The sequence below is a fragment of the Phocoena phocoena genome, chromosome 2 (assembly GCF_963924675.1).
Source record: "Phocoena phocoena chromosome 2, mPhoPho1.1, whole genome shotgun sequence".
In the NCBI taxonomy this organism is placed as follows: domain Eukaryota; kingdom Metazoa; phylum Chordata; class Mammalia; order Artiodactyla; family Phocoenidae; genus Phocoena; species Phocoena phocoena.
The window spans coordinates 169,460,676-169,488,102 of NC_089220.1; the positions used below are offsets into that span (position 1 = coordinate 169,460,676).

Genomic DNA, 27,427 nt, shown 5'->3' on the forward strand with positions numbered 1-27,427 from the left:
AGTGAGGAAGGTAGGATTTGGCAGAGGGAGAAGCTGGACTGCAAGGAAGTGTCAACTGAGATCTGCTGTGGTCCTTGGGGAGCTGGGAGCTAAAATGACCCTTTAGAGTTGCCCTAAGTTGAGGCAATGGGGCTGGGCCTTGAAATCTCCAGTCGGTCACTGGTGGTGGGCACCCCCTTGGGAGGGGCTGTAACCTTGGCTGAGGCAGGTCCCTGCACCCTGGGTCTGTACCCGTGAGGGAGGCAGCTGTGTGTCCCCAGCTCCTGGCAGATGGGGGATGGGTGCCTTGGCCCTGAACAGAGTGTCTGTGCAGAGTCCCACAGCACTCACTACAAACATGTTTGTTGTGAAATGCATCCTGGATTCAGAAACAGTAAAATGTGAAAAAAGTATACATTAAAAAGGTAAATTCAGTAGTGTTTTTGGCATGGAGGTGGAAGCTAGACTCCTGGAAGACCAAAGTAGAGAATTGGAAATCCAGAGGCCGAAGCCTCTCCATTGTCTGTCAGTCATGATTCTTCTTGCAAACCTGTTTTACTTTTTGTCCTTGATATTCAAACTTTCTCTGCTGAATAGTTTAGCAAAGCCCACATGGGAAGTGGATAATGGCCACTGGTAAATGTTTAAAAACTGGCCCCTGAAGGAAGAGAAGTAGGCACAGATATTCGTATAATTTTTACTGCTATAAAGGATATGGAGGACAATTTATAGGCAGTAATGAATGCTACTATACTCTTTATTGTAAATTCCATATAGCCAATTGATTCTCGCAGGATGCTTTCATTGACTTTTTTAGAACTCTTGTGTTCCCAGCCAACCTATAGTAATAACTGATGAATGCGTCCAGCTTTGACATGAATCCTTACTTAAATTAATGAATAAAACAAAAGTGAAACAACAAAGATGCACGTCAGAACCTTACATGTTTGTCAGTGATGTAAGAGACTTTGTTGAATCACATAATAGTTTTCAAATCCTGGAAGAATATCTCCTCAGATCTTTGTCTTCTTTACTATGTAATGGCTATAGACACGATGCTTTAAATTTCATTTTTATCAGTGGTTCTCAAATGGGGAGAGATTTTGCCTGTCAGGGGACATTTGGCAGTGTCCAGAGACATTTTTGGTTGTCACAACTATAGAAGGGGTGTTACCAGCATCTACTGGGTAGGGTTAGCAACATTTCTCCTCCAGAAAAGAATTATCTGGCCCAAGGTTGAGAAACATTTATTAACATTTTTAACGTTTTCCCCATAACTTTTTAAAGCTTAGACAATCAACAAAACAATAAATCAAGTCCAGATTGGTAGCATTTGCCAATTTCTGTGGTGTAAATATTCCCATTATGGCTAATTTCAAGCTACCAACATGAGGTCCTCAACTGTGGCGTCAGGGAAAGACATGCAGTTAGTTCACCGTTATATTTCTACCACAACGGTGCAACAGTCGTAACTAACTCCAAGAGCATAAATAATAGTAAAATGCAGTAATATAATTAGTAAGTAATAGGTTCTTGTATTTATTACCATTGTCTATAACATAATGTATTTAATTGTTAATAAACATTTAACTTTTAACCGTGGCTATGCTTAACAGCTGACTCCAAAATTCTTAAAAATAGAGCAGTGGGCTCTTGCAGGTCAGAATGGACTGGTCTGGCTCAAGCATGCCACTGGAACGGTTTCCATCACTCTCCAGGTCACACCTTCTGCACTTGCAAAGACTGACTCAATTCCAGTGTCAATTTTCTAGGGCACAGACTCTGGCCCGGATGAGGTCAGCTACCAGCCCACGGTGTGACCACACAAAAGCAGGCCTGTGAATATGGCTGGATCCAAATGGAGCCTGCATCTTCTATTTAGGAAATTTGTAGAAGCACCACTGTGAGTGGGCAGGCACCCTGAGAGGCCCGATAACAGTGCTGCAGACACTGACACAGCTTCCTCCCCTGTCCTGTTTATCAGGACTTCGTGCAAACCTACGTTCTGACTCATCTGCTCCCCAAGATTCCAAAATAATATATTAGATCAGTAGTTCTCAAAGTGTGGTCCCTGGATCCACAGCAAATGCCTCACTTGGGAACTTGTTCAAAAAGCAAATTCTTGGGCTCCTCCACTGACCTTTTCTGGGGGATGGAGACCCCCAGACCGGGTTTCAAAAACTCCTCTGGGTTATTCAGAGGCATGTTGAAGATGGAGGGCTACTGTATGAGATTTAAAAAAAAAAATTTTTTTTTTCGTTTGTTTTTGGCCACACTGCTTGGCTTGCAGGATCTTAGTTCCATGACCAGGGGTTGAACCCTGGCCCTGGCAGTGAAAGTGCCAAGTCCTAACCACTGGACCACCAGGGTACTCGCTATATGAGATTGCATAGCTTTCAAAAAGAAGTTACATTCTATCCTTTAGGACAGCAACAAAACAAACCCAGATGGTCCTGAGTAAATGTGGTATTTCCTCCATTCTCCAGAAATGACAGATACTCTCTTAGGATGGGCTACTTCAACAGAAGAATAATCTCATCAATCATATATATATTGATTTTTACTATTTCTTCTTTTAATTCCTGTGAATACTTTAAATAGCCCCATACATGCTACTAAATTGTATTTATCTTTTATAATTTAACTTTTAGCTGGTAACATCCTCAAGGGCAGAGATTATGTATTGTATTTGGTTTAAGCCACAGAACTTAATATACTACAGAGCTCATAGAAGACATTTAAATATTGATTGAATAAGTATGAAGGTTAAAACAAATTCTCTTCTTTTTTGTCTGATCCTTTGTTTTCCTTTACTGGCGTTATTTAAAATTTATCATACATAATTTCTAAAGTAGTAGCGCTGAAATTTTATAAAGAATTTCAATAATAATTAAATAAAACAGAAAATGACTGCTCTCTGGATTTTTTTTTCCGAATTTGTACCATTATAGTATAAAGAAGAAGAATCACCAGGGTTTCCATTGACAGGTAACAATCTGATATTTGGATATGTTTCCTTCTAATCATTTTTCTAGGTTTATATGCTTTTCTTACCAAATGGAGACTATATGCTATTTTTCTAGTTTTGTTATCCTACTTTTTTATTAAACATTATGTCACGAGCATTCTCATATCACTGAATTTTTTTTGAACATATTATTCAATTGTACGTCTGAACTATATTCCCCCATTTACGACATTTGGATTGTTTCCAACATATCCCTTTTTACATAACTGTTGTGATGGAAGGGGTTGCATATTTGAAAAACCGAATACGAGTCCTTAGAATCAGGATTGAGTGTTTCTAAGCTCACCTGGTCATCTTTTTCCCCCTTTTATATTGAAAAGCTTCCTTATCAGTTTGCTTGTTCAAGCACACATCTCTCCTATTCTTCCATTTCAGGCCCTTATCAGGATTTAAAGCGCATGTTTACATAAACATCAAAATCAATGAACGTCTGAAATTTAAAAGGAGCCTTTTTATAGAAGTGACTATCTTCCCTGGTTTACATGAATTATCTCCCATCCGGCCAGCTTTTCCTTCTTCTCTGTAAACTTCCATTACTGTTACAATCACCTGCGTCAACTCTTCAGGTTTTTGTGTCATAATTTCTAAACCTTAAATCAGGAAAAAGCTAATAAATTGTTATTTGCTTATTGAATTATAGGTGACTCAGGAAACAGAAATCCATGTAAGAATGTTACCATGTTTATTCGTTGAAGGAGTTTTTTTTTTTTTGGTAAAAGCTTTCAAAAGCCCTAAAAATTAGCAAAGCATCTTAGCTCAAAGAGTGAATTAACTTCCTATGTTAATTTATTTCTGGCAAAAGTCAGATATCTTTCAGATGAAATATAACCCAACGCACACGTATACAATAAAAATACTTTGTAAATCGAAACAAACCTCTTTTATTTTGCTAAACCATGTCACCCATTAAGAACCGACTGAACTGAATAATATTTCTTTCCTTTTTGGGTGGGGAAAAGTAATGTGTCAAATATTGTTCAGTAATGACTGAACTAGAAATTTAAAAACAGCTTCAATGGCATAGAACCAAAAATAAATGCATTGTAAACAGTTTTTAGGTCTTTTTAAAAAATAAATTTATTTATTTATTTGTTTATTTTTGGCTGCGTTGGGTCTTCGCTGCTGCGCGCGGGCTTTCTCTAGCTGCTGTGAGCGGGGGCTACTCTTCATTGCGGTGCGCGGGCTTCTCATTGTAGTGGCTTCTCTGGTTGCGGAGCACAGGCTCTAGGCCCGTGGGCTTCAGTAATTGTGCCTCATGGGCTCTAGAGCACAGGCTCAGTAGTTGTGGCGCACAGGGTTTGTTGCTCTGCAGCATGTGTGATTTTCCCGGACCGGGGCTTGAACTGGTGTCCCCTGCACTGGCAGGCGGATTCTTAACCGCTGTATCACCAGGGAAGCCCCAGTTTTTAGGTCTTTTAAAAATTAAAATCTCTGATATAATTTTTTCACCAATTTAATATTGCTTCTTGAGTTGGACTTAAAAAATGAAAATCTCTGATTACATCTCCAATCATCTCACTGAAAATCTTGATTGCTGAACACGTGACCAAAGAGATCATCTCAGTTTCCTGGGGTAAATGTTCAATTATCACCAAGATATGTGAGCAGTCTAGAACTCAGGGAGGAGAGACAGCTCTACTTCTGAAATGACTTAAATGGATGTAATTGCCTAAGTTTACTGGAAGTTTCACAGGCTAGCAATGAACACTATACTTTTGAGCTAGTATTATTGTCCAGGGTTTTCTCACTCCAGCACATTGATTTTGGCAAGCAGGTAACTTCAGGAACTCCGACGTGGACTTCTCGTATAATAAGTAAAGATCTGGCATTAATGAACATAATTGAGGTGTTTTGCTAAGAAGCTTTTGCACCTGACCTAGCAGGTACAAGTAGGTATAATAACTTTTTTCTCCTTTTAAAATTGAAGTAGAGTTGACATAGGTATATAACTTATTAAACAATGCAGCATCGATTTAGAAGACTCGTGTTTCAGCCCACGTTTGTTCACGTATCCACGGATGGGAAACTACAAGCGCGCTGCCGGAGGGTGCCGCCAGGGGCGCTAAGCCTCAGCGGCTTCGTCAACAACAGGCGCCCTGGGGCGCTCTTTCCTCTCGCTCACCTCAGCTTCCGCCGGAAGCGGCTCTGTCAATTGTTGCCTTTCGGTATTTGGGCTCGCTATGTGTAGTGGGTTCGCGGCGGCTGGCTGGATGAAAAGGCTTGGTTCAGGGAGCCGGAGAGAGAAGAAGAAAACTCGAGCTTCAACCCGGGCAGCGAGATGGACATTCTGAAATCGGAGATCCTCCGGAAGCGGCAGCTGGTGGAGGACAGGAACCTGTTGGTGGTGAGGATCCTTGGGGTCGTGGGGCGTGGGTGACGGAGGAGCTGAGCGTTTGCGTGGGGGAGGGGAGTCTGGGGGAGGGGAACGGTACTGAAAGGGTCCTTGCCGGATGGGGTTTAGCCAGAGCCCCGCCGCTACCCCGGAGCGGCTCCCTCTAGACCGCTGTGCCCTTGGTAATCACTTTGGAGCCTTTGGGATGGAGGTGTGGGAATTGCAGGAAAACCCGAGATTTGGGCGATTTCCCCTACCCGCCGCCTCACCTGTCCCTTATCCCCGTTCCCATCTGCCGGTATTCTTCGGACGTGCCCCAGTTTTTCTGGCCGTTCACTTCTGTCGTTTTAGGAAGGGTTTGTGCTTTATGTATACTTCCTGTTTTGTCACACAGGATATTACGAAGATGTGGTCCAGGACCAAGACTTAATAAAGTTAATAGTTTTACTACTTCATCAAGGAAGATAGTTAAGTGAAACTGCTTCCCCTCCCCCATTAGTGCTGAGCATTGAAGAATCAGTGACAGCTGGTAGTTTAGTGCTATTGTCTTGATTCTTGTGAAGCATTGCTTTTCACCCTTCGTATAAATGGGAACAGAGTGAACAGGCAAATAATACCTTAGTACTGAAAATAGTTCTGACTTCACGGACCCTCTCAAAGAGTCTCAAGGACTCCAGGGGTCTTGTGGACCACACTTTGAGAACAGTCTGACTTAGGTCTTTGGGTGTAGTGTGTGATTGATGTTTATGATGTAGTGCAAGTGAGTTGGGATTGTTAGCTTGGCAGATGGCAGCTTTCATAATTATTGAAACTTTAAAAACAATTAACAAAGTGGAGCTAATTAAATAGAATGTTATTTAGCAAATGCGCGGGGAACTGGGGAGAGAGCTTGTCCATAGTTGTACCTTGATATTTTCGTCTGTAACTCAGGGGCCTTTTTCTTTTGATGAGTGGTTTCGGAGTATTTGAAAAAGCTAATTTAGATGTTGAAGTGCATAGTGGGTGTCAGAGCCAGGTGTTGAAATTTAAAGTGCTTTAGAGGGAGAATTGAATAACGAAGAGCTCAGCTCGCTCTCAGGGCTTAGAGGGCTGTTTGCATAATCAGGTTCTTTGTCATGGATATAGACCAGCCTTTAAAAGTGATCAATTACAAAAACACTGATTCTACGTAATTGTTATTAATTTATCATCACATATAAACTGTTTCTCTGGGATGTCTTTCATTTTGCAATTTGATAGTAGATTTAATTACTCAGATAACCCTGGCCAGAAGGTAAGATTGATTTTACAATTAATACCAGCAAAGGAAATACATGAAATGGGGATTAAAATACTGAAAGTCATAGTTCTGGTAATATTAATAGTAATCTGCAAAGCATTATGCAGAATGCTTCATATCTCATACCTCATATAATTTGTACAGCAGTCCCATAAAATTACTGTTACTCGCATTTATAGATGAGGAAATTGAAGCTGAAAGAAGTTAGATTGATTTACAGAATCGCACAGCTAGCAAGAGATAGAGCCTGAATTTCAATCCATCTCTCCCACTCTAAAGCTTGCTCTCTTCACCACTACAGACAGGCTGTTTATTTATCTCCACCCTGTGAACATAGAACTAGTTTTGATAGGGTTGATCTAAGGATTAAATTACTTAAAATTAAATTAACATATGTGCAAAGCACCCTAGTATGCTTTCTCATTTGAGCTTTACAACAGCTCTGCTTGGTGCATAGGGCAGTTAGGATGCTCTTTCCACAGATGACGAAGCCATCTTTTTTTGCACTGTCCTAGCCACAGTAAGAGATAAATCTGTATTTTCATCAGATACGTATGAAAAAAGTTTCATGCAACATTTCTTGTCTTAACTACATGTGATTCTATCATATGTTTCACTGTTTTAATCCATCCTGTTTCATTTTTAAAAACAATTCTGGTTGGGGGTCAGTGAATCCTTTCATTATCCTTTTCTGTAGCTGGGGAACACCTGTTTCTGTTGTATTGTTTTTCTAGAAGCGCCACCTCCTCTTTGGTCATTTTGAGTGATGTCCCAGCTTTTTTTTTTTTTTTTTAAGCTTTATTGAACTATAGTTGATTCGCAATGTAGTGTTTAATTTCTGCTGTGATTTCTACAGCAAAGTGATTCAGTTATACATATATATTCTTTTTCATTATGGTTTATCACAGGGTGTTGAATATAGTTCCCTGTGCTATACAGTAGGATCTTGTTGTTTATCCATCCTATCGATAGCATGGTGTCCCAGCTTTTTATTGTTAGTCTGAGAGTTGGATAGTAAACACTCAGCTTGTGAGAGCCCCTTTGTTAACCTCCTGTCACCTGTGCTAAGTGCTCTACGTGATGTAACTGCTTGGAGGTAAGTGCGGTATCTGTACTGCTAGAATGCCAGCGCTTTGGCGCCCCGGTGTTGGTGAGTCTTCATTGAACTGCAAAGCCTCATTTATGTGGAAAGCCAGGCTATTGCAGGACTCAGTGGGGCTTAATTAGCAGTTTTATTAGTTTCAGTTTTGAGCATGGACTTTGTGTAGAATTTTAGCTTTGTTTTTTTCTCCAAAATTTTTTGAATATTTCCTATATTCAAGATACTACACTGTGTGCCACAGAGGATTTTTTAAAAAAAGTAATGCTTGGTCCTTTTCTTTAAGGAACCTACTTTCAGTTTTACAGAGAAAAGAGAAGCCATCAGGCAAGAAATTCCTCACCTTTCCCCTGTTAAAGTGGATGAGATATTGGCTGTATGTTGGGTCAAACCTACCACTTACATGTTGGAGCCCAGCTCTCACCTTTTGTAGCATCATCAGAATCTGAAAAGCACTTGTCTCCTTTCTTTCTGTGTCTTCAGTCTCTACTGGCTTATCTCCAGCAGCACTGAGACATACAAATCTCTCCCATCTGTCCTTTTTCTTTACAGCCAAGCTTCTTCTTATTTCCTACTCACTCCTTAACCTGATTTCTACCTGACAGTTGCACTGAATCCATCCTAATCAGGGGCCGCAGTGACTTCCATGCTTTCTTAACCTCAGCAGCATTTGCACTCGGCTAGTCCACTTTCTTTTTTCTTTTTTTTTTTTGTGGTACGCGGGCCTCTCACTGCTGTGGTCTCTCCCGTTGCGGAGCACAGGCTCCGGACGCGCAGGCTCAGCGGCCATGGCTCACGGGCCCAGCCGCTCTGCGGCATGTGGGATCTTCCCGACCCGGGGCACGAACCCGTGTCCTCTGCATCGGCAGGCGGACTCTCAACCACTGCGCCACCAGGGAAGCCCTGGTCCACTTTATTCAGTCTTCCCTTGACGTCTCTTACCCCACAGCGTCCTGTTTCTCCTTCTTCTCAGGCTGCTTATTCCTGATCTCCTTTACAGGCTTCTTCTTTTTTTGTTTTTTTATTGTTTAGTTTTTATCCCTTAAATGTTGGTTTTCCTTAAAGTTCAGGCCTAGGCTACTTTCTCTTCACACTGAAAATTCTCTTACATTAATTTCATATTCACCTCTAGATTTCAGTTGCCATCTGTAACAGGGGTTCTTAAGTGGAGCCTTTGGATGGACTTCAGAGTATCCATCAGTTCCTTGAAATATTATAAAAAATTGAGCATGTATGTATACATGTGACCCCTCTTCCCCTCCTCCTGTTGATGATATTATTAAAGGGATATTTGGGGCTTCCCTGGTGGCGCAGTGGTGAAGAATCCACCTGCCAGTGAAGGGGACACGGGTTCGAGCCCTGGTCCGGGAAGATCCTACATGCCGCGGAGCAACTAAGCCCGTGTGCCGCAGCTACTGAGCCTGCGCTCTAGAGCCCGCGCACCACAACTACTGAGCCCGTGTGCCTAGAGCCCGTGCTCCGCAACAAGAGAAGCCACTGCAATGAGAAGCCCGCGCACCGCAACGAGGAGTAGCCCCCTCTCACTGCAACTAGAGAAAGCTGGCACACAGCAATGAAGACCCAATGCAGCCAAAAATAAATAAATAAATTTATAAAAAAAAATAAAGCGATCTTTGACAAAAAGGTCAAGAACCAGTCATTTCTGGGCTGGTGAAAATCTCTGTGCCCATTTATCCCTACCACCAATCAGCTGTTCCAGTTCTAAACCTGTTTCATTTATTCAGGCCTTTGAACTTGCCTTTCTTCATGCTTGTTCCTCGCTTTGCTTGCACGGTCTTCTGTAATCCTCTCCAGTGCCTCTTTCTTTAGTGGTCATTTAGGAGCCTTTCATGGTTTTTTTGGTATAGTCAGAAAACAGTGTGGTAGGGAGTTTGTCATGTTGATACCATGTTTTGACATCTGCAAAGAAGATTTATTTTCCTCAGCATTTCACTGTGAAAAAATTTAAATGTACCGAAAACTCAAAAGAATTATACAGTGAACACCCATACGCCTACCATCTAGATATTGCGATTAAACCTGCGATTAATATTTTAATATATTTGTTTTATCATGTAACTGTCCATCTCTCCATCATTGTATATCCATTCATCAATCCATCTAGCAATGCACAAAGTACTTTTACCTCAGAATAGTAAAACAGGCAGAACATTTTAGGATAGTGGAAGGCTGCTTCTCCACAATTTGACGAGAGGCACTCACAAGCTAAGTCATTACTGTTTCACCTCTCACAGATGAACCATAAAAGGCTGGGAAACCACTTGAAATGGCCAAAGGTGAGGCGGCTCTTCTGGAACAGCAAATCCATAGACAAGTGTTTTCCAGCTGCAGACAGGGTCATGAAGACAATGTACTGATCTTTACGCATTTCAGATTAATTTACAGACATTGATACACTTTACCCCTAAAATGTAATGTAACATAATTGCCAAAATATAATTTGGCGTGTATATCATTGACTAGTGTTCAGTGTTTGTTTATACTTTTTTTGGTATGTCAGCAAAATTTTATGTATGAAGAAAATACACAAATCATAAGTGTACCTACCATTCAGTGAATTGTGACAAATGCATATGCCTGTGTCTCCCAGTCTGTATCAAGATACAGATACTACCCTCATTCCACCTTCCAGTCAGCCCCTCCCCTCAAGAATAAACTGCTGTACTGATTTCTTTCCACTGTCCCTTGGTTTTGCCAGCCCTATAACTTCACGTAAATGGGATCATACTGTGTACTCTTATATGACCCACTTTGTTTAATGAGAATAATGTTTTGAATTTTATTCATGTTGTTGCATGTATCAGTTGTTTACTCCTTTTATTGCTGAGAAGTATTCTGTTATACAAATAGACCCAGTTTGTTAATCTGTTCTTCTGATAATGGGCAGCTGGGCTGTTCCCAGGATTTAGCAATTATGAATAAATCTGCTGTGGACCCTTTTGTGCAAGTCTTGTGTTTTCATTGCTCTTAGGAAAATGTTAGGGAGTGGAATTGCTATGTCATGGTGTACATTATGGGTTTAGTTTTATAGAAATCCACCAGACCTTTTTCCAAAGTGGTTGGACCGTGTCACACCTTCACTAGCAAAGTAAAAGGGTTCAGATCTTTACATTGTGTCAACAGTTTGTGTTGTCAGTCTTTAATTTCAGCCACTCTGGTGTATGTAATAAGCCAATGTAGCAATTTTTCATGGTGATTGTTGACTGTATCCTATCTAGGCATATAAAATAGTAGAACCTGTTGGAAAACAGTTTGGTAATGTCTTAAAAAGAAAACATAGGCCTGCTACGTGAACGAGCTATTCCACTCCTAGACATTTACTCAGGAAAGTAAGGTATTCTTTTTTTTAAAATTAATTAATTCTTGGCTGCGTTGGGTCTTCGTTGCCGCCCACAGGCTTTTCTCTAGTTGCGGCGAGTGGGGGCTACTCTTCGTTGCGGTGCTTGGGCTTCTCATTGCGGTGGCTTCTCGTTGTGGAGCATGGGCTCTAGGTGCACGGACTTCAGTAGTTGTGGCACGCGGGCTTCAGTAGTTGTGGCTCGTGGGCTCTAGAGCGCAGGCTCAGTAGTTGTGGCTCATGGGCTCTAGAGTGCAGGCTCAGTAGTTGTGGCTTGCAGGCTCTAGAGCACAGGCTCAGTAGTTGTGACGCATGGGCTTAGTTGCTTTGTGATACGTGGGATCTTCCCGGACCAGGGATCGAACCCATGTCTCCTGCATTGGCAGGCGGATTCTTAACCACTGCACCACCAGAGAAGCCCAAGATACTCTTATTATAAGAGCTAAAAGCTTTATGATTTCATGTTTTATAAAAGACAGTTAAAATTTTTTTTGAATCAGTTTCTTTGTATGATGGGAGGTAGGGGTGTGGTTTATTGTTTTCCATGTGATTATCCATTTGTTCCAGCACCATTTATTGAAAATATTTTTCTTTTCCCTTTGGTTGCTTTTGGAATCATCAAAAATCAGTAATAGTTTAACTGTGGCTGCGTTCTGGGTGCTCTGCTCCCTTGTCCTAATCTGTTTGTTGATCCTTGTGCCCGTGCCACACTGTCTCGATTGCTGTCGCATTCTGGTGAGTTGTAATGTCAGGCAGTGTAAATGCTACCACTGTATTTAATTTAATTTTATTTTTATTGAAGTATAGTTGCTGTAAATATTATATAAGTTACAGGTATACAATACAGTGATTCACAATTTTTAAAGGCTGTATTCCATTTATAGTTATTATAAAGTAATGGCTCTATTCCCTGTGTTGTACAATACATCCTTGTAGCTTATTTTATACCTAATAGTTTGTACCTCTTACTCCCCTCCCACTATATTGCCCTCCCCCTTCTCCTCTCTCCACTGGTAACCACTAGTTTGTTCTCTATTATATCTGTGAGTCTGTTTTTTTAAAATATTCACTAGTTCGTTGTACTTTTTAGATTCCACATACAAGTGATATCATACGGTAGTTGTCTTTGTCTGTTTCACTTAGGAAATGCCCTCCAAGTCCATCCATGTTGCTGCAAATGGCAAAATTTTATTCTTTTTTATGGCTGAGTAGTATTTCATTGTGTATATATACCACATCTTCTTTATCCATTCATTTGTTGATGGACACTTTGGTTGCTTCCATATTGTGCTGTTTATTTTTTAAGCAGCTTTATTGAGGTATAATTGACACACAGTAAACCGTACATATTTGAAGTGTACAGTTCGGTGAGTTTTGCCATGTTTACACCTGGATGCTGTCACCACAGTGAAGAGAGTGAACATGTTCATCTCACCCCAGAGTTTCCTTGTGCCCCTTTGTGATCCTGCTTTCCTGCCCCACCTGTGCCCTACCTACCCTGTCCACAGGCTACCACTGGTCTGCCTTCTGTTACTTTACATTAGTTTGCATTTTGTAGAGTTTTATGTAAACAGAATTTTTCAGTATGTTCCTCTCTTATCTGCTTTCTTTCAATCAGCCTAATAATTTTTTTTTTTTTTTTTTTGCGGTATGCGGGCCTCTCACTGTTGTGGCCTCTCCCATTGCGGAGCGCAGGCTCAGCGGCCGTGGCTCACTGGCCCAGCCGCTTCGCTGCATGTGGGATCTTCCCGGACCGGGGCACGAACCCGCGTCCCCTGCATCGGCAGGCGGACTCTCAACCACTGCGCCACCAGGGAAGCCCCCAGCCTAATAATTTTGAGATTCATTTATGCATTTGTCTGTATCAAGACTTCATTATTTTTGTTACTGAGCAGTATTCCACCATTGTATGGATATACCTCAATTTGTTTATTCATTAGGCTGTTGATGGGCATTCAGATTATTTCCATTTTTTTGGCTATTATGATAAAGCTGCTGTGAACATTGGTGTATAGGTTTCTGTATGGACATATACTTTCATTCTCTTGAGTAAATGCCTGGGAGTGGAATGGTTGGATCATACAGTAAGTGTCTGTTTAACTTTATTTTCTTAAAGACTTTGTAAGATTGGTGTTATTTCTTTCATACATTTTTACATAATTTTATATGTAATGATATAAATATATATGATTATAAAGTATATAGAATTCACCTGTGCAGGAGAGCTTTTGGTATAGTTTTCTATTTTGGATGGCATCATTGAGAATACATACTGCCTAGCTAGCAGGATCCCTTGACAGTTGACAGTTCTTTCACTTTGAAAATCATTGTGTCTCTTTAAATTGTGTTTGAGTGCCCAACCATTAGGTTTATTACCTCAGACTCTTTAAGGCTTATTTCCATTCTTCAGCCAGAAACGGACCCTGCCATGTGGTTCGTGATCTCACACGTATTGCTCTGCTTTGGATGTCCAGGCTGTGTATTTGTTAGCTCTCCAGTGTCTTTTTGTAGAACTCTTGATGATGTTTGTGTTTCATTTATATAAACACTAAAAACCTTAATCTGATTGAAGGAATGATGATTCTAATTAATGAAATGGTGACAGTCATGTTGCCTGCGGTTTTTAAATTTTGACTCTCCCTTATTAGTGTGGGCCGACGTTTCCGGTGATGTGGTAGAAAGACTTGTACTCTTTAGACCCGTGAATCTCAGGTTTATAACCCAGACAGTACAGCTTGGACAAAGTCCAAGAATAACATGTATGAAGCACCACACAGGAGTTAGGTTCTGTCTTTAAAAGGAGAAGTGCTCTTTATCTATACCCTTTTCAACTCATTTCTAAAATCTGCAGGAGTGAGAGGCCCAATGGGAAGGTCAGGTGCTTTAGGAGACAACCCAAATAAAGGTACTGTCAGTTCAGATGGTGTCTTAAAACCCTTACCAGCCACTTTCAGACTTGTGTTTGTAGGGTTCTGTTGTATATTCTGTTGTTAATTCAGCAAACTTAGAGTTCAAAATCTTTGAGTATAGCCAGAAAGGAAACTAAATTTGTGAAATGAGTAAACAAGTCCTAAAGTCTCATTGGGGCTCCATTACTAGAGAGCTCTTTAACTTTGGGCAAGTTCTCTACCCTGCCTGACTTACCTATAAAGGGGGGTGTATTATTAATGCTTACATCCTACAATTTTAATTCTGTCATAAATGTATCCACCATACTTTGTATTTCAAAGTATGTTTTCAGTGTGCTTTATAAAATAATGTCTTATAATTAGAAGTCACTGCTTAACTTGCTTTTCTTAATATAAACTGCTCTTGTTTCTAAACAAAAGTGTGCAGAGTGACATCTGAAACATGGTAGGGAACTTTTTTTTTTTTTTTGTGGTACGCGGGCCTCTCACTGTTATGGCCTCTCCTGTTGCGGAGCACAGACTCCGGACGCGCAGGCTCAGCGGCCATGGCTCACGGGCCCAGCCGCTCCGCGGCATGTGGGATCTTCCCGGACCGGGGCACGAACCCGTGTTCCCTGCATCAGCAGGTGGACTCTAAACCACTGCGCCACCAGGGAAGCCCCACCCTTTTGTTTTTGACAACCTTTTGTTGCCCTGAAGTGAGGGGTCACATAGTATGAAGCAAAATGTTTATATTTTTCTCACTAGGACTCTTTAAAATGAAAAGCAAATTAATTTTCAAAAATTAAATGTATTGTTAATAGGTAATGCATTCAAATGATTCAAAATTCAAAACATACTAAAGGGTGTACAATAAAAAGTTTCCTTTTTACCCATGTCCCGCAGCTGTACAGTTCACCTCCTCCAAAGCAGCTAACATTATCAGTTTTGGGGTCTCCTAGAGTTATTTCATGCATATAAAAGCAAATGTGAAGAAGCAAATATCTTTTCTCCTTTTTGAATACAAACGGTAGCATACTAGATTCACTCTTCTGCACTTGCTTTTTTCATTTATAAAAATATAGAAACCACTTAATTTAAAAAAAAACCCTCCTTTAACAGAAACCGAGGGAACCCTGAAATTGAAACAATAAAGAACTATAGTAACCGATATGAAAGTTACTGGAAAACAGTAAATAATAAAACAATAATTAGGGCAAATAATGCATTAATATGTTCTAATAAATTGGAAAATCAAAGTGAAATAAGTGACAAAAAAGCAAGAAATAGAAAATCTGAACAAACCAGTAGGTAAGGAAGAAACAAGAAAGTTGTCTGACAGCCAAGGGAAGAAAGCAATTGAAGAAGGAGGGAATTAGCAGTTGACTTGAAGATCCTTTAGTTTTGCACCTTGGAAGTTAGTTACGACCTCAGGGGATTTTTCAGTGGAGCATTAAGAATGGACTCCCAGTTGTTGGGCAGCTGCAAAGAGAACTGGAGGTGAGGAAATGGAGATGGAATAGAGAAATGTTTTATTGTCCTTCTGCTGTAATTGGTACTTAGCATGATACCCAGCACAGAGTAAAGAATTTTTCCTTTAAGGTTGCAGAGTCTTGAACATATGTAAGTGATGATCATTTGTGCCAATAGAGAAGGAAAAGGTGAAGATGCAGAAAATAGATAACTATGAGAAAGGCAGGAGAAATTGAGATCTGGAAGACAGCTGGAAGGGGTTGGCCTTAGACAGGGCGAGGGTTTCCTCTTCCATTCTGAGATGCAGAAGGGATTGGTGCTGGGAGGAATTCGGAGTTCTTGTTTGCTGGCTTCCCTTTTCTCTGTAGAGTGACTTAGTCATTTGCTGGAAATAAGGGGAGAAATAAAGGGCTTAGAGGTTTGAGAGAATGGAGAATAAATAATGATCAGTGTAGACAATAGGAGAGAAAGATGGGTAAATACATCAGGATCAGTGGGCAACATTGGGACGCAAGTGGTTTCCCAGCATTTAAGAGCTAGGTGCAGGCATGGAGAGTGCCAGCAAGTGGACTCTTGTAGGACAGAACACTTGTCGGTCTCAGGACCCCTTTACATTCTTAATTACTGATAGCTCCAGAGAGCTTTGTTTATGTAGAATGTATTTATTGATAATTACTCTATTAGAAATTAAAACTGGGATATTGAAAATGTATATTTATATTCTCTGTACAAGTACAATAAAAAATCCATCATGTTAGCGTAAATAATACATTTTTACGAAAACTGTTTTCCAAAACAAATGAAATTTAGTGAGAAGAATGGCATGTTTTACATTTTGCAAATCTCTTTAATCTCTGGTATATAAGAAGACAGTTGGATTCTCCTGTTTCTTTTTTCAACCTGTTGCAATATGTTGTTTTTGTTCAAGTATGTGAAGAAAATTCATCTTGAAACAGAGGTAGTTGGAAAAGGGAGTATTTTAATAGCCTTTTCAGTAATTGTGGACGTTTTTCTTTGATACTACACCAAAACTGGGTAAGTGGTAAGTTTCTTAAAGATTAGCTCAGAGTTTCGATTCGGACACATATCAATAGACTTTTCGTGTACTAAAATCCACTGACCTGTTCTGCTCTAGATCTATTCTGATTTATCCTGGTCATAGATCTTTTGCCTGTACATGATTTTGTGAACTCTTGCCTTTGTTAACATCATGAGTTTTTTCAACTTTGCTGAGTTATGCAGATCTTCTAAATGATGTGTTTCATTAGACAATATTTAAAAAATTACATTTGTTAACGTCACCACTGATTTCATCAGAAAAGCCTTTAAGTATTGGGAAGCCATCAAGTTCACAGTGAGGGATACCACTTTTCTACCCTTCTGATTTTCGCTTGACAGGTGGAATTTTATCATAGGCAACAAATACTATCATTGTTTTCCTTTAGGTGACAGGTTTGCTTTGTTCAGTTTTGAGAAACTGTTTGCCAGATATGCAGGTCTGAAATAATCAACCAGTTTGGTTTTCTTTGAGAGGACTGTCCTACGCCATTATATAGTGGAAGTGCTTCAATATATTTCATTTCATTTCGTCATACCAAATATTAAAAGGCCATGTGCTCCAGGGATGAGATTTAGTAAAATTGTACTTTATCAAGATATTCTTAAGAGAAACTGGCTTTTTTATTTTCCTGCAAGTGCACGGTGGTGAAGAGTACAATGACCACTGGTACATAAACTTAGCCTTCATTTATGCTAAGGTTCCAGTAGTTTTCGTCACCATTGCTTTTGTACCATCAGTGCAGGTCTGAGCACAGTGAAAAAGGGGTGGGCACATATATCTTAGTATTATTATGAAAATAAATTTTACCTAGTGGAACCTCTGAAAAGGTCTTAGGGACCCCCCAGAAGTCCACATTTTGAGAATTGATGTTCAAGGCATAAGGTTTTGTTAGGTGTGTTCAATGGAATTGAGAGACGGTAGTGAAAGATACCATAGTTAAAGATTGGACCATGGTCTCTGGCCTGGAGAGTCCTTTTACTTTTTTCCTATGTATCAGCTCATTCTGAGAGGCCGCCGGTATGTTTGTCAACGCACTTATTTGAAATATGACCAGTACATGCTACATAGTCAAAAGGAACATTTTATGATGCTGAAATGAGTTTCGGGAGTGCAGAACTGTAACTTGAATACTAGATCAGCACAAAGGATTTAAGGACCAGCGTTCTTAATTCTGCTTCTGTTAACTCATGAGCCTCACTGAGTTCTGGGAAAGTCACCTGAACTTTCTAATTCTCAGGTTTCTCACCTCCACAGTGGGATTAGTATTATTTGCGCCCACATTTCTTAGAGTAGTTTTGATGTTCAGGTGATACCATCAGTTCCGTACGCCGGGTAACATCTTCATCTTCATACCTGTAAAGCTGTGCTTGGGGTACAGCACATAAGTCAGTAAATATTTATTGATTAATGAATGAACTTAAAAAAACTGTTATGAGCTGTTAGTTTTAAACATACACACCAATAGAGTTGTATAATGAATTCCTGTCTTTCCTCAACACATATAACTCTAGAAAATAAGACCATGTTTTTATAGAATTAAGATCACCACCAACAAAATTAAAATTGGGTCCTTAATACCATCAAATACTCCTCTCGCATTCGAATATCCCCAATTGAATTAAAATAAATACATATATATGTTTTTACAGTTGGTTTATTCAAATCCACACAAAGTCCACTCATTACATTTGTTTATTATGACTCTTGGTTTCTTTTCATTGCAAACATTTCCCAGGTCCCCCACTTTTTTTTATGCATCAACTTGTTGGAGAAACTGGGGCTAGTTTTGTAAAATGTGCTCGTGTTTGATTGCTTCCCAGTGGTGTTTTGAGCTTCCTCTATTCCTTACATTTCTAGTAAGCTGGAAGTTAATTGTTTGATTAGATTCCAATTTAGATTTTTAGGGAGAACACTTCTGAGTGGTCTGCTGTGTACTTCCGATGTGTTTCACATAGGACGTACGTGGTATTGATGCCAAACTTGAGCAGTGGGTTCAAGTGCGGCAGCCTTATCTTTCCGTTGTTCACCATCACACTTTCTTGTCATGGTTTTAGCATCCATTGATGATCACTGCCTGAGTGAGTGAGCTTTGGAACTGTGAGGTGCTAACTACATGTGTGGAGGTATTATTGAGGTAATGTTTCGGTTACTACTGGTAAAGTAGGGCAGTATCTTTATTTGAGCTAAGTTATCAATGACATAATATCTAAGAAGCGGATAGTAACAAGCCTACAAATTAGGGACTGTATTTTTTACATTATAATTGATGTAAAATATTTCATTAGTTGAGGTGTTCAACATAGTGATTTGATAGTTTTATACATTACAAAATGATCAGGGGACTGCATTTTTAACAGGATAATTTTATGCATAGCATGGAAAGAACTAACCGTTTTTTTTTCACCTGCCACACTAGATTTAGAGTTTGTCTCTTAACAGCATGTCATATTAAAACCTTTGAACCATCTTTTTACTAAAGAGACTCTCCAAAACCATTCTGTCTCGATTATTATAAAAATTTGTTGAATACTAATACAGTTGATCATTACAATAAGATTCCAGATGACAAAAAAGAATTTGGACACACCCTTGGAGCTCTCTTTGTAATGAGATTTAACATGTCAGCTGAAGCTACCATAATTTTGGTTTGGTTGGTTCTGTTAGGAGAAAATAATTAAAGTATCTCATTTTACGTGGTTCATCATGAATCCATTTGTAGAAATTCAATTCAAACACTGGGAAACTAAATAAAAACAATGTGAACATTTGGAAAATGTGGGTGGTTTCTTCTTTGTGCTGTTGGATATGTCCGTCAAACTGATGCTGCAAGAGAAATACCTCATGTTTAGAACAGGGGCTGAGCACAGGTGGTGTGTTCAGGAAATCAGTATAATCTCCGTGAACGAAAAAACTTTACAATTCTTGAAAAACTTGCAAGGTTGTTGACCAAGGGACATGAAATTTTACCCAAAGACATTAACTTACTTCTTTCTTCAATAGGAAAATAAAAAATATTTCAAGCGTAGTGAACTTGCAAAAAAAGAAGAGGAAGCATATTTTGAAAGATGTGGCTACAAGGTATGAATGCCTGCTTTTATGTTAAATTGATGTTTCTGAGTTTAAATTTATACAGCTGTTGTTAAAGTGTCAAAACGATTGATCTCTGTTCAATTTATTAATGTTATACATTAGCCTATAAATGAGAAGCCATCTGGAGAGGTATGAGTTTTTGTTTTTCTTTCCTTTTTCTTTTTTTTAATCTTGAATTCAGGAAAATACATGCATGACTTTTGGCTTGGAATGGTTTGGCTTTTTGTGGACAGCATGAAGTGGCTTGAGATCAAAGCTTGATTTTTTTTTCTTTTTAATTAAGTCCTGGATCTGTTACTGCCTCATTTTCATCACCATCACCACCACTCCTCTCCTCACCTCTCCCAATAAAAGTCCAGTTTTAAAGGATTCAAAAGATTTTATTCATTCAACAACAGTGGCATTAGCAGTGGTATTTCCCCTGCTTTCTCCTGAATATTTTAAGCCATTGTTTTTATGTTTGCAATGTTAATAATCCCTTTTGGCCCTAAGTACCTCTGCCTGAGATACCGTGTCATTTTGTGTAATAAGGTATCACATTTCAAACACTGCTTAGTTTATTGGATAGAAAATGTGATCTTGAAATATTTGTTAGAAATAAATGAGTTATCTGGAAGACTTTGTATACTTTAGAAGCATGACTAAAATTATCTTTGAGACGACCAGTTAATAATGTATTGGGGTTTTTATTGGGAGGGGTTAAAGGTAACGAGGTGAAGTTGTGTTTAAATTATTTTATAAAAAGGCTAAATCTAGTTGAATAATTTTTTAAACAAAGTTCAGAGGTTCTATTGAAATAATTTTGACAAATCATAAATTTGAAATCGACTTTTTGCTTGTGAAACATCAATATAAAATAATACTCTTGTGCACGTAATGGAGAAAGTTCTGGAAATTAATTTTATCTGGCACAGCATTTCTAGAAAGAAGCATGAGGAATGCAAATGGTATGTATATGCGTTTGCTTTCTTTTGGTACTTTTGGGAGAGGGCAAGTGTTGAAAATGTATTTCTGATAGGTTTCTAAAATATGAAAGTTTATATTTTGATATTTTCCATAGGTACATTGATTTCATTTGCTTCTAGTTTAGGAAATTAAGATATGTTTTATGTAAATAACCATCGAATAGATAGATATTCAGAAAGAAGAATTCTCATCTTTTGTTTGCCCAGCATTATCTAAACTCACACTTGAACTAGAATAAGAATCACTTAACCATGCGTTTTAGTCTGCTGACTTGTTGCTTTCCCAGATCCCTGAATTTGATTGTTTTCAACTTTTTGATAAGGTAGGAAAATCATTTAAACAGTGACGATTTTGCTTTGTTTAGATTGCTTCCGTGATAATGGCAGTACTTTCTTGCTTATATAGAGGAAAGCAGTGAAGCAGAATCATTACTGTAAAGGTACTGCTTGTAACCTTGAGTCCAGCTGACAGAATGTCTTAGATCTTTTCCTTAAAGTTATTCACTGCCATTCTATAATTGAAAATGCTTTTTATCCTGAGATTTTGGGAGCAATATCTGTTTTTATGCTTAAAAAGAAAGCACAGCGTTTTCGATATAAAGCCTTTTAATATTTCCTTCTTGGTAGTAATGAAAATACAGCATGTGTTGCTTTTATTCTTTTATAAAAACCAGTTACCGTTTTTTTTAAAGGCTTGATGCTGATTTGGTCTGTGAAAATATGAAAGTTTAGTTTTTTTACCTAAATTTTCTGTTACCACTGTTAACACTGATTAACATAATCTTTACTCTATAGAATCATAAATTATATCATTTTAACCATATAGCTTTTCTTAACTGAATGAGTTTTTCCTTAATGTTGATCTTTTTTGTTTTCTGATCTTCTTTTGGCATCTTAGATTTGTCTTATGGCTCAGATGGAAACCATGTTTCAGTATCTTTTACAGACCACACAGTGGGGCTTATAAATTGCTGAGGTCAATTTTCGTAAACTGTGACTCGGGCAGCAGACTCAAGAAAATATATAAAGAAATTTTTTTCTCTGCAGGTTCATATGAGCAAGAATGTCCGCTCTGTTCTTTCTGTACTATGAGTAGAGAGGTGCTGGTTTTCATTATTTTCCCACAAGGTTCACAGCTCAGTTTGTGGGCAAGTTCTGTGTAGCATCGGAAAGTTTTCTGCATGTCCAGCAGTGATTCCTGTGCACTTGGAAAAACACCTTTCAAAAATCAGGAGAGGAAAGAGCTGGAGCTTGAGGCTTCACAGGTTTTTGTTAGAGAGCAGTTCCTTTCTTTGGTCTTCATTTTAAACCCAGAGCAAGGATCAAATAACCCTGTAAGATGATTTTCTCAAAGAGGAGAAGCAAGCTGATTGTTTCTAAGAAGAAAGTAAAAATCTTGGAGTATAGGGAGAAAATGAGTCTAAATTTCAGCCTTTTAAAGTTTTTGATTCTGGAAACCATTATACTCCTGTAGCAAGAATGCTGTCTCCTGGGTGCATGGTCTCTGCTTGGGTGTCCCTGAGCTCTCACAAGCATGTACATTGATTATGAGCTCTTTGCTCAGAGGAACATTTAGAAAACCTTCAATATTTAAAACATGTTTAATTTCGGTGAATACCTAATGTATAGAATGATAAATGTTAAACCATATTATATTTTAAAAGGAGAATTTCGTTTCTTTTGGCTATTAATGTAGATACAGCCAAAAGAGGAGGACGAGAAACCATTAACTTCATCGAATCCAGTATTAGAACTTGAACTGGCAGAAGAAAAATTACCCATGACTCTTTCTAGGCAAGAGGTAAGTTTTTATATGAATGTTTTGTGGGAAAAAAGCTCCACAGCATTTGCATTTAGTTCTTTCCAATAACTTTTGTCATTATCTCCCGTATAAAATGACTTAACTGGCCAGCTGCAGAGTATTCTAGTTCAATTTTCTTTATGAGGTTCTAAATTAATCTCTGCTTTTCTAGGTACTGTTGTCTAATATCTTATGTCTTAAGTTGTTTTTAAAGAATGTATCATTCTGAACTTTAAAAACTAAACACATTCTAAGTATAATTAAATGCATATATTCTAATTAATTATACTTGATAAGTTGTCTAAATTATTTAAAAAATATAAATTATGTATTAAAAGAAAGTTAGTGTTTTGTAACTTACTTCCTCTTAATGCATCTTTCTAAGTCAAAATACAGAGATCTGTATGATCCTTTATGACTGCATAATTTCCCATAATATTTTAAAAACTACTTTATTATTTTTAAAATCAATTCTGTGCTAATGGTCATTTAGGTTGCCCCAGCATTTCCCTATTTTAGATCATACTAAGATGAACACCCTCATACAGATGTCATTGCATGTGTAATAATATATGCTTACTTTGCTTTGGAAAATTTTCTAGAAACATGATTTCTGAAGTCTGTTCTAATGACTAAAGACTATATACATGCCTAAGGCTTTGGATACATATTACCAGAGAGCCCTGCAGACTTGTTATAGCAGTTCGTACTCTCAGCTATAGTATTTGCCCATACCCTGGTCACTATCAACTATTATTTTCCTTCAGCAATAACACCAACAACAAAATTTTAAAGATATTCCTGTGAAAAAAGAATTCAGACTGTACACAAGGTACACAGCGAAATTAACTTTGAGCTAAAGGAAACTCTCAGAGGAAGGGAGGGCTGACTCCAGAAGCTGTGTGTGAAAATTAGATGAAGGACTTTTGAATACTTGGCCTGAAACGAAGAATATTTGAGATTTTTAAAAAGATCCATTGACCACAGTTCTAATTTTGAAAAAGCATTGAATATTCTCTGTCGTTTCATAAAGAAGAACTGAGATAATTGAGAGAGGTAGCTTTTCATTTATTTTGAGAAACATAACATATCTGTCCAAAAATGGGATGGGCTGTTTCATGAAGAGGTGTGATTTTTGTCATTTGTCAGACAGGGACCAGATGAAGGTGTTTTTGAGGTCATTTCTGCATGGGTTGGAGATAGCACTAGACGACCTCTTAAGTTTTTTTAATACCGAGTTTCATTTAGTCCAGTGGGAGCCCTGCCAGTGGTTTCTAAGTGTGATACTATTTATGTTCCCAGATAAAGTTCTTGGTATTTTTAAAATTATAACTTATTTTCTTAATTATAATTCTTGTTTGTCCTTTTTATGAAATACCACATGTATACAAAGAGTGTGTAAAACATGTGCGATATAGTGGATAATTACAAAACAAACGCTCGTATAACGATGGCCGAAGTCAAGGAGGAGTATTATCAGGCCGTCAAAAGCCCTGCACGTCCCCCTCCCTCCATTTGTAACTCACTTTCTCTTCTGAGGGACTAGTTTTTGGTTTTAATTTAGTACTGCAGTGCCGACTCATGGCTATCTATGGTCATTGACTTATCGCTGACTCCAGGCTTGGTTTTATTTTATTTTTTTCCCTTTATAAATGTTATCACTCCCTCCCATCGTAATGTTTTTCTTATGTAATCTACTACACAGATTGGTCCTTTCTGAAACACTCGCCAAATGACCTAAACCATTAGGGTTATTTAAGGTGTGACAATAATTCAGTATATCTATTAGTGGAAACTAAAGAAAAAGAAATATAACTTACTTTCTGCATCTACTTTTCACTTACCAAAATAAGTGTTTGGTCTCCTAAAATAGGAATTACTATTACTAATGACATAGGGAATTACTACTGTTGTTTGATATATTTTTTAAAATAGGTTATCAGGAGATTAAGAGAAAGAGGAGAACCAATCAGACTCTTTGGAGAAACTGATTATGATGCTTTCCAACGTTTAAGAAAAATAGAGATCCTCACACCAGAAGTTAACAAGGTAAGAAGTCAGAACAAAGGTAGAAGAATGTCGTTGTACCATATAAATGAGAATAGTATGGACTTCGACAGAGTTCAACTAATTGCATTACTATAGAGAAAAAAGGAAAAATAAAGTTGCCAGATTACTGCTGCTGAATGTAAGTTCTCTTTTTTTTAAAAATTTTGTGTGTGCGTGAGTTTATTTTTTTTACTTATTATTTTTCAGTATTTATTTGTTTGTTTTTGGCCTCATCAGGTCTTACTTGTGGCACTCGAGATCTAGTTGTGGTGCGCGGGCTCAGTAGTTGCAGCGTGCGGGCTTAGTCGCCCCGCGGCATGTGGGAATCTTAGTTCCCCTGCCAGGGATCAAACCTGTGTCCCCTGCATTGGAAGGCAGATTCTTAACCCCTGGACCACCAGGGAAGTCTCAGGTTTTCTTTAATTTTCTTTTAAAAAGCACACATCTTGGGCATGCAGTTTAGTGCATTTTGACAAAATACATGCAAGTGTGTGGCCACTACCCTTATGAAGATGTAGAGTATTTTCATCACACACACATGAAAGTTCCCCAGCTCTCCTCCTTGGCCAGTCCCCGGGTTCTTCTTCCTCCACTCCTGGGCAACCACCTTGTTAAATTCCATCCCCACCAGTGAATTTAGAGGATGTGTGTCTGGCTTCTTTTGCTCAGCGTGATATTTTGTAGATTCGTCCATGTTACTGTGGATGTTGGTAGTTTGTTCCTTTACGTTGCTGATGATAGTCAGCTGTATGAATATATCAAAACATGTTTCTAGCTTGGGGCTGTTAGGAACAAAACTGCTGTGAACATTCTTACACAGATCTTTTTTGGATCTGTGTTATTCCTCTTGGGTAAATATGTTTTTATCTCTCTGGTAAATACTTAGAAGTGGAATTGCTGTATAGTAAGAGTAAATGTATGTTCAACTTTTTAGGAAATGCCAAATATTTCCAGTGTCTCATCAATGTTTGTTATTGTTAGTCTTTTAAATTTTAACCATTCTCTTGTATTGTGGTAGTATCTCATTGTGGTTCTACTCACAGTTCCCTGATAACTAAAGATTATGAGCATCTTTTCATAGACTCATTGGCCATATCTTTCTCTATGCAATGTGTCTTTTGTTCATGTTTCAGTTGGGTTGTTTGTCTTTTTGAGTTATAGGCGTTCTTTATGTGTATTCTGGATTCTTTGTCAGATATACAGATTCATGTTTTGTGTCTATTTTTTCCTAGTCTAGGCCTTACCTGTTCTCTTAATGGTGCCTTTTCATGGGCAGGACTTCCAAATTTTGATGAAGTTCACTTTATGGTTATTGCTTTTGGTGTTTTGCTTAAGAAATCTTTGCTTACCCTAAGGTCTTAAAGAGATGGTATTTTCTTCTAAAACTTTAATAGTTTTAGCTTTACTTTTAGGACTCTAATCTTGTTTTATGGCACAGCTTATGGTCTGTCTTGGCGAATATTCCTTGGACTCTTGAAAAGAGTATGTTTTATGCTTTGGATAAATGTCAGTTACAGTGGTGGTGTTCAGATCTTCTGTGGCCTTATTAACTTGCTCTTTCAGTGAGAGACAGGTGTGGTTATCTGTGGCTGTGTAACAATCCACCCCAAAACTTACAGCTTAAAACAATTCATTATTATAAAATCTTTCTCAGTCATCTATGATGGTAACAAACCACCCTGAAACCTAGTAACCTAAGGTAATTTATCATTCTCCCTCACAGTTCTGTGGTTCAATTGGGCTAAGTAAGTTGGGCAGTTTTTTGCTTGGGGTCTTACATGTGATACAGTCAGGTGAGGGCTGTGGCTGAGGTCATCTGAAGGCTTCTTGGACTGGCCTTCTAACTTAGAATGCTGCCTTAAAGGTGCAGCTGCTTTGTAGCAGGTGTCAGCATTTCCTGCCTTTTTAAGGCTGAGTAATACTCCATTGTATATATGGACCCCATTTTGTTTATCCATTCACCCTCGATGGACATGTGGGTTGCTTCTACCTTTTGGCTATTGTGAATAATCCTGCTATGGACACAAGTATATAAATATCTGTTCGAGTCCCTGCCTTCACTTCTTTTGCATATATTCCCAGAAGTGGAATTGCTAGATCATACGGTGATTCTGTGTCTAACTTTTTTTTTTTTTTGCGGTACGCGGGCCTCCCACCTCTGTGGCCTCTCCTGCCGTGGAGCACAGGCTCCAGACATGCAGGCCCAGTGGCCATGGCTTACGGGCCCAGCTGCTCCGCCGCATGTGGGGTCCTCCCGGACCGGGGCACAAACCCGTGTCCCCTACATCGGCAGGCGGACTCTCAACCACTGCGCCACCAGGGAAAACCTAACTTTTTTTTAAAGCATAATGAATTTAAAATTTTTTCTTCATTTATATTATTAATGTGTACAGCAATTTGTTTTTCTTTATTTTCAGTCCTATCTGAACTTTCCTAACTTAAATTCTTGGAAAGAGTAAGTGGTTTTGTAATGCTTCATTTCACCGATATTTGTTTCTCTTCTATCTCTTGAGTCATTTTCCTTATCAAAAGACAGTTTAAAATGCTAATGTGAACTATTCAGTTTTTGTTACCTGATTTAATTTTTCTACTGCTCATTTCATTACTTGAAAAATCTCCTAGCTTTTAATATTAATTTATTACAACCTGCTGTATTCTAATCTTATTCAAGCCTGTCCCAAATACTAGAGTTTCTTATGTACTTTTTAAAAACTGGGGTATAACTGACATATAACATTAATTTCAGGGTACAGCATAATGATTTTATATGATCACCACTATAATCTAGTTAATGTTCATCACCATACAGAGTTACAACAAAATTTTTTTTTCTTGTGATGAGGACTTTTTTTTTAGAGATCTACTCTCTAAGTAACTTTGAAAGATGCAATACAGTATTATTACCTTTAGTCACTATGCTGTACATTATATCCCTGTGATTTATTTATTTTAGAAATAACTGGAGCAGTCTAAAAGTTCATAAATTTGAACACATTCTGAAGCTCTACAATTTTTACTCCCCTCCC

At 38.5% G+C, this 27,427-nt stretch overlaps 1 protein-coding gene across 7 annotated transcripts in view; it reads left to right on the top strand.

Annotated features, from left to right (window-relative positions):
• The first annotated feature begins 5,153 nt into the window (after window positions 1-5,153).
• Window positions 5,154-27,427, top strand: part of PRPF18 (pre-mRNA processing factor 18) — a 49,733-nt gene continuing 27,459 nt past the window's right edge. For 3 of the 7 annotated variants that reach the window (XM_065870987.1, XM_065870989.1, XM_065870990.1), the window contains exons 1-4: window positions 5,286-5,351; window positions 19,497-19,574; window positions 22,248-22,352; window positions 24,288-24,401. In XM_065870987.1, coding sequence (XP_065727059.1) covers window positions 5,286-5,351; window positions 19,497-19,574; window positions 22,248-22,352; window positions 24,288-24,401 — 363 coding nt within the window. Of the gene's footprint in view, window positions 5,352-19,496; window positions 19,575-19,688; window positions 19,716-22,247; window positions 22,353-24,287; window positions 24,402-27,427 lie in introns of those variants that run through there. The other 4 variants (XM_065870985.1, XM_065870988.1, XM_065870986.1 and 1 more) reach the window with 3 other exon arrangements.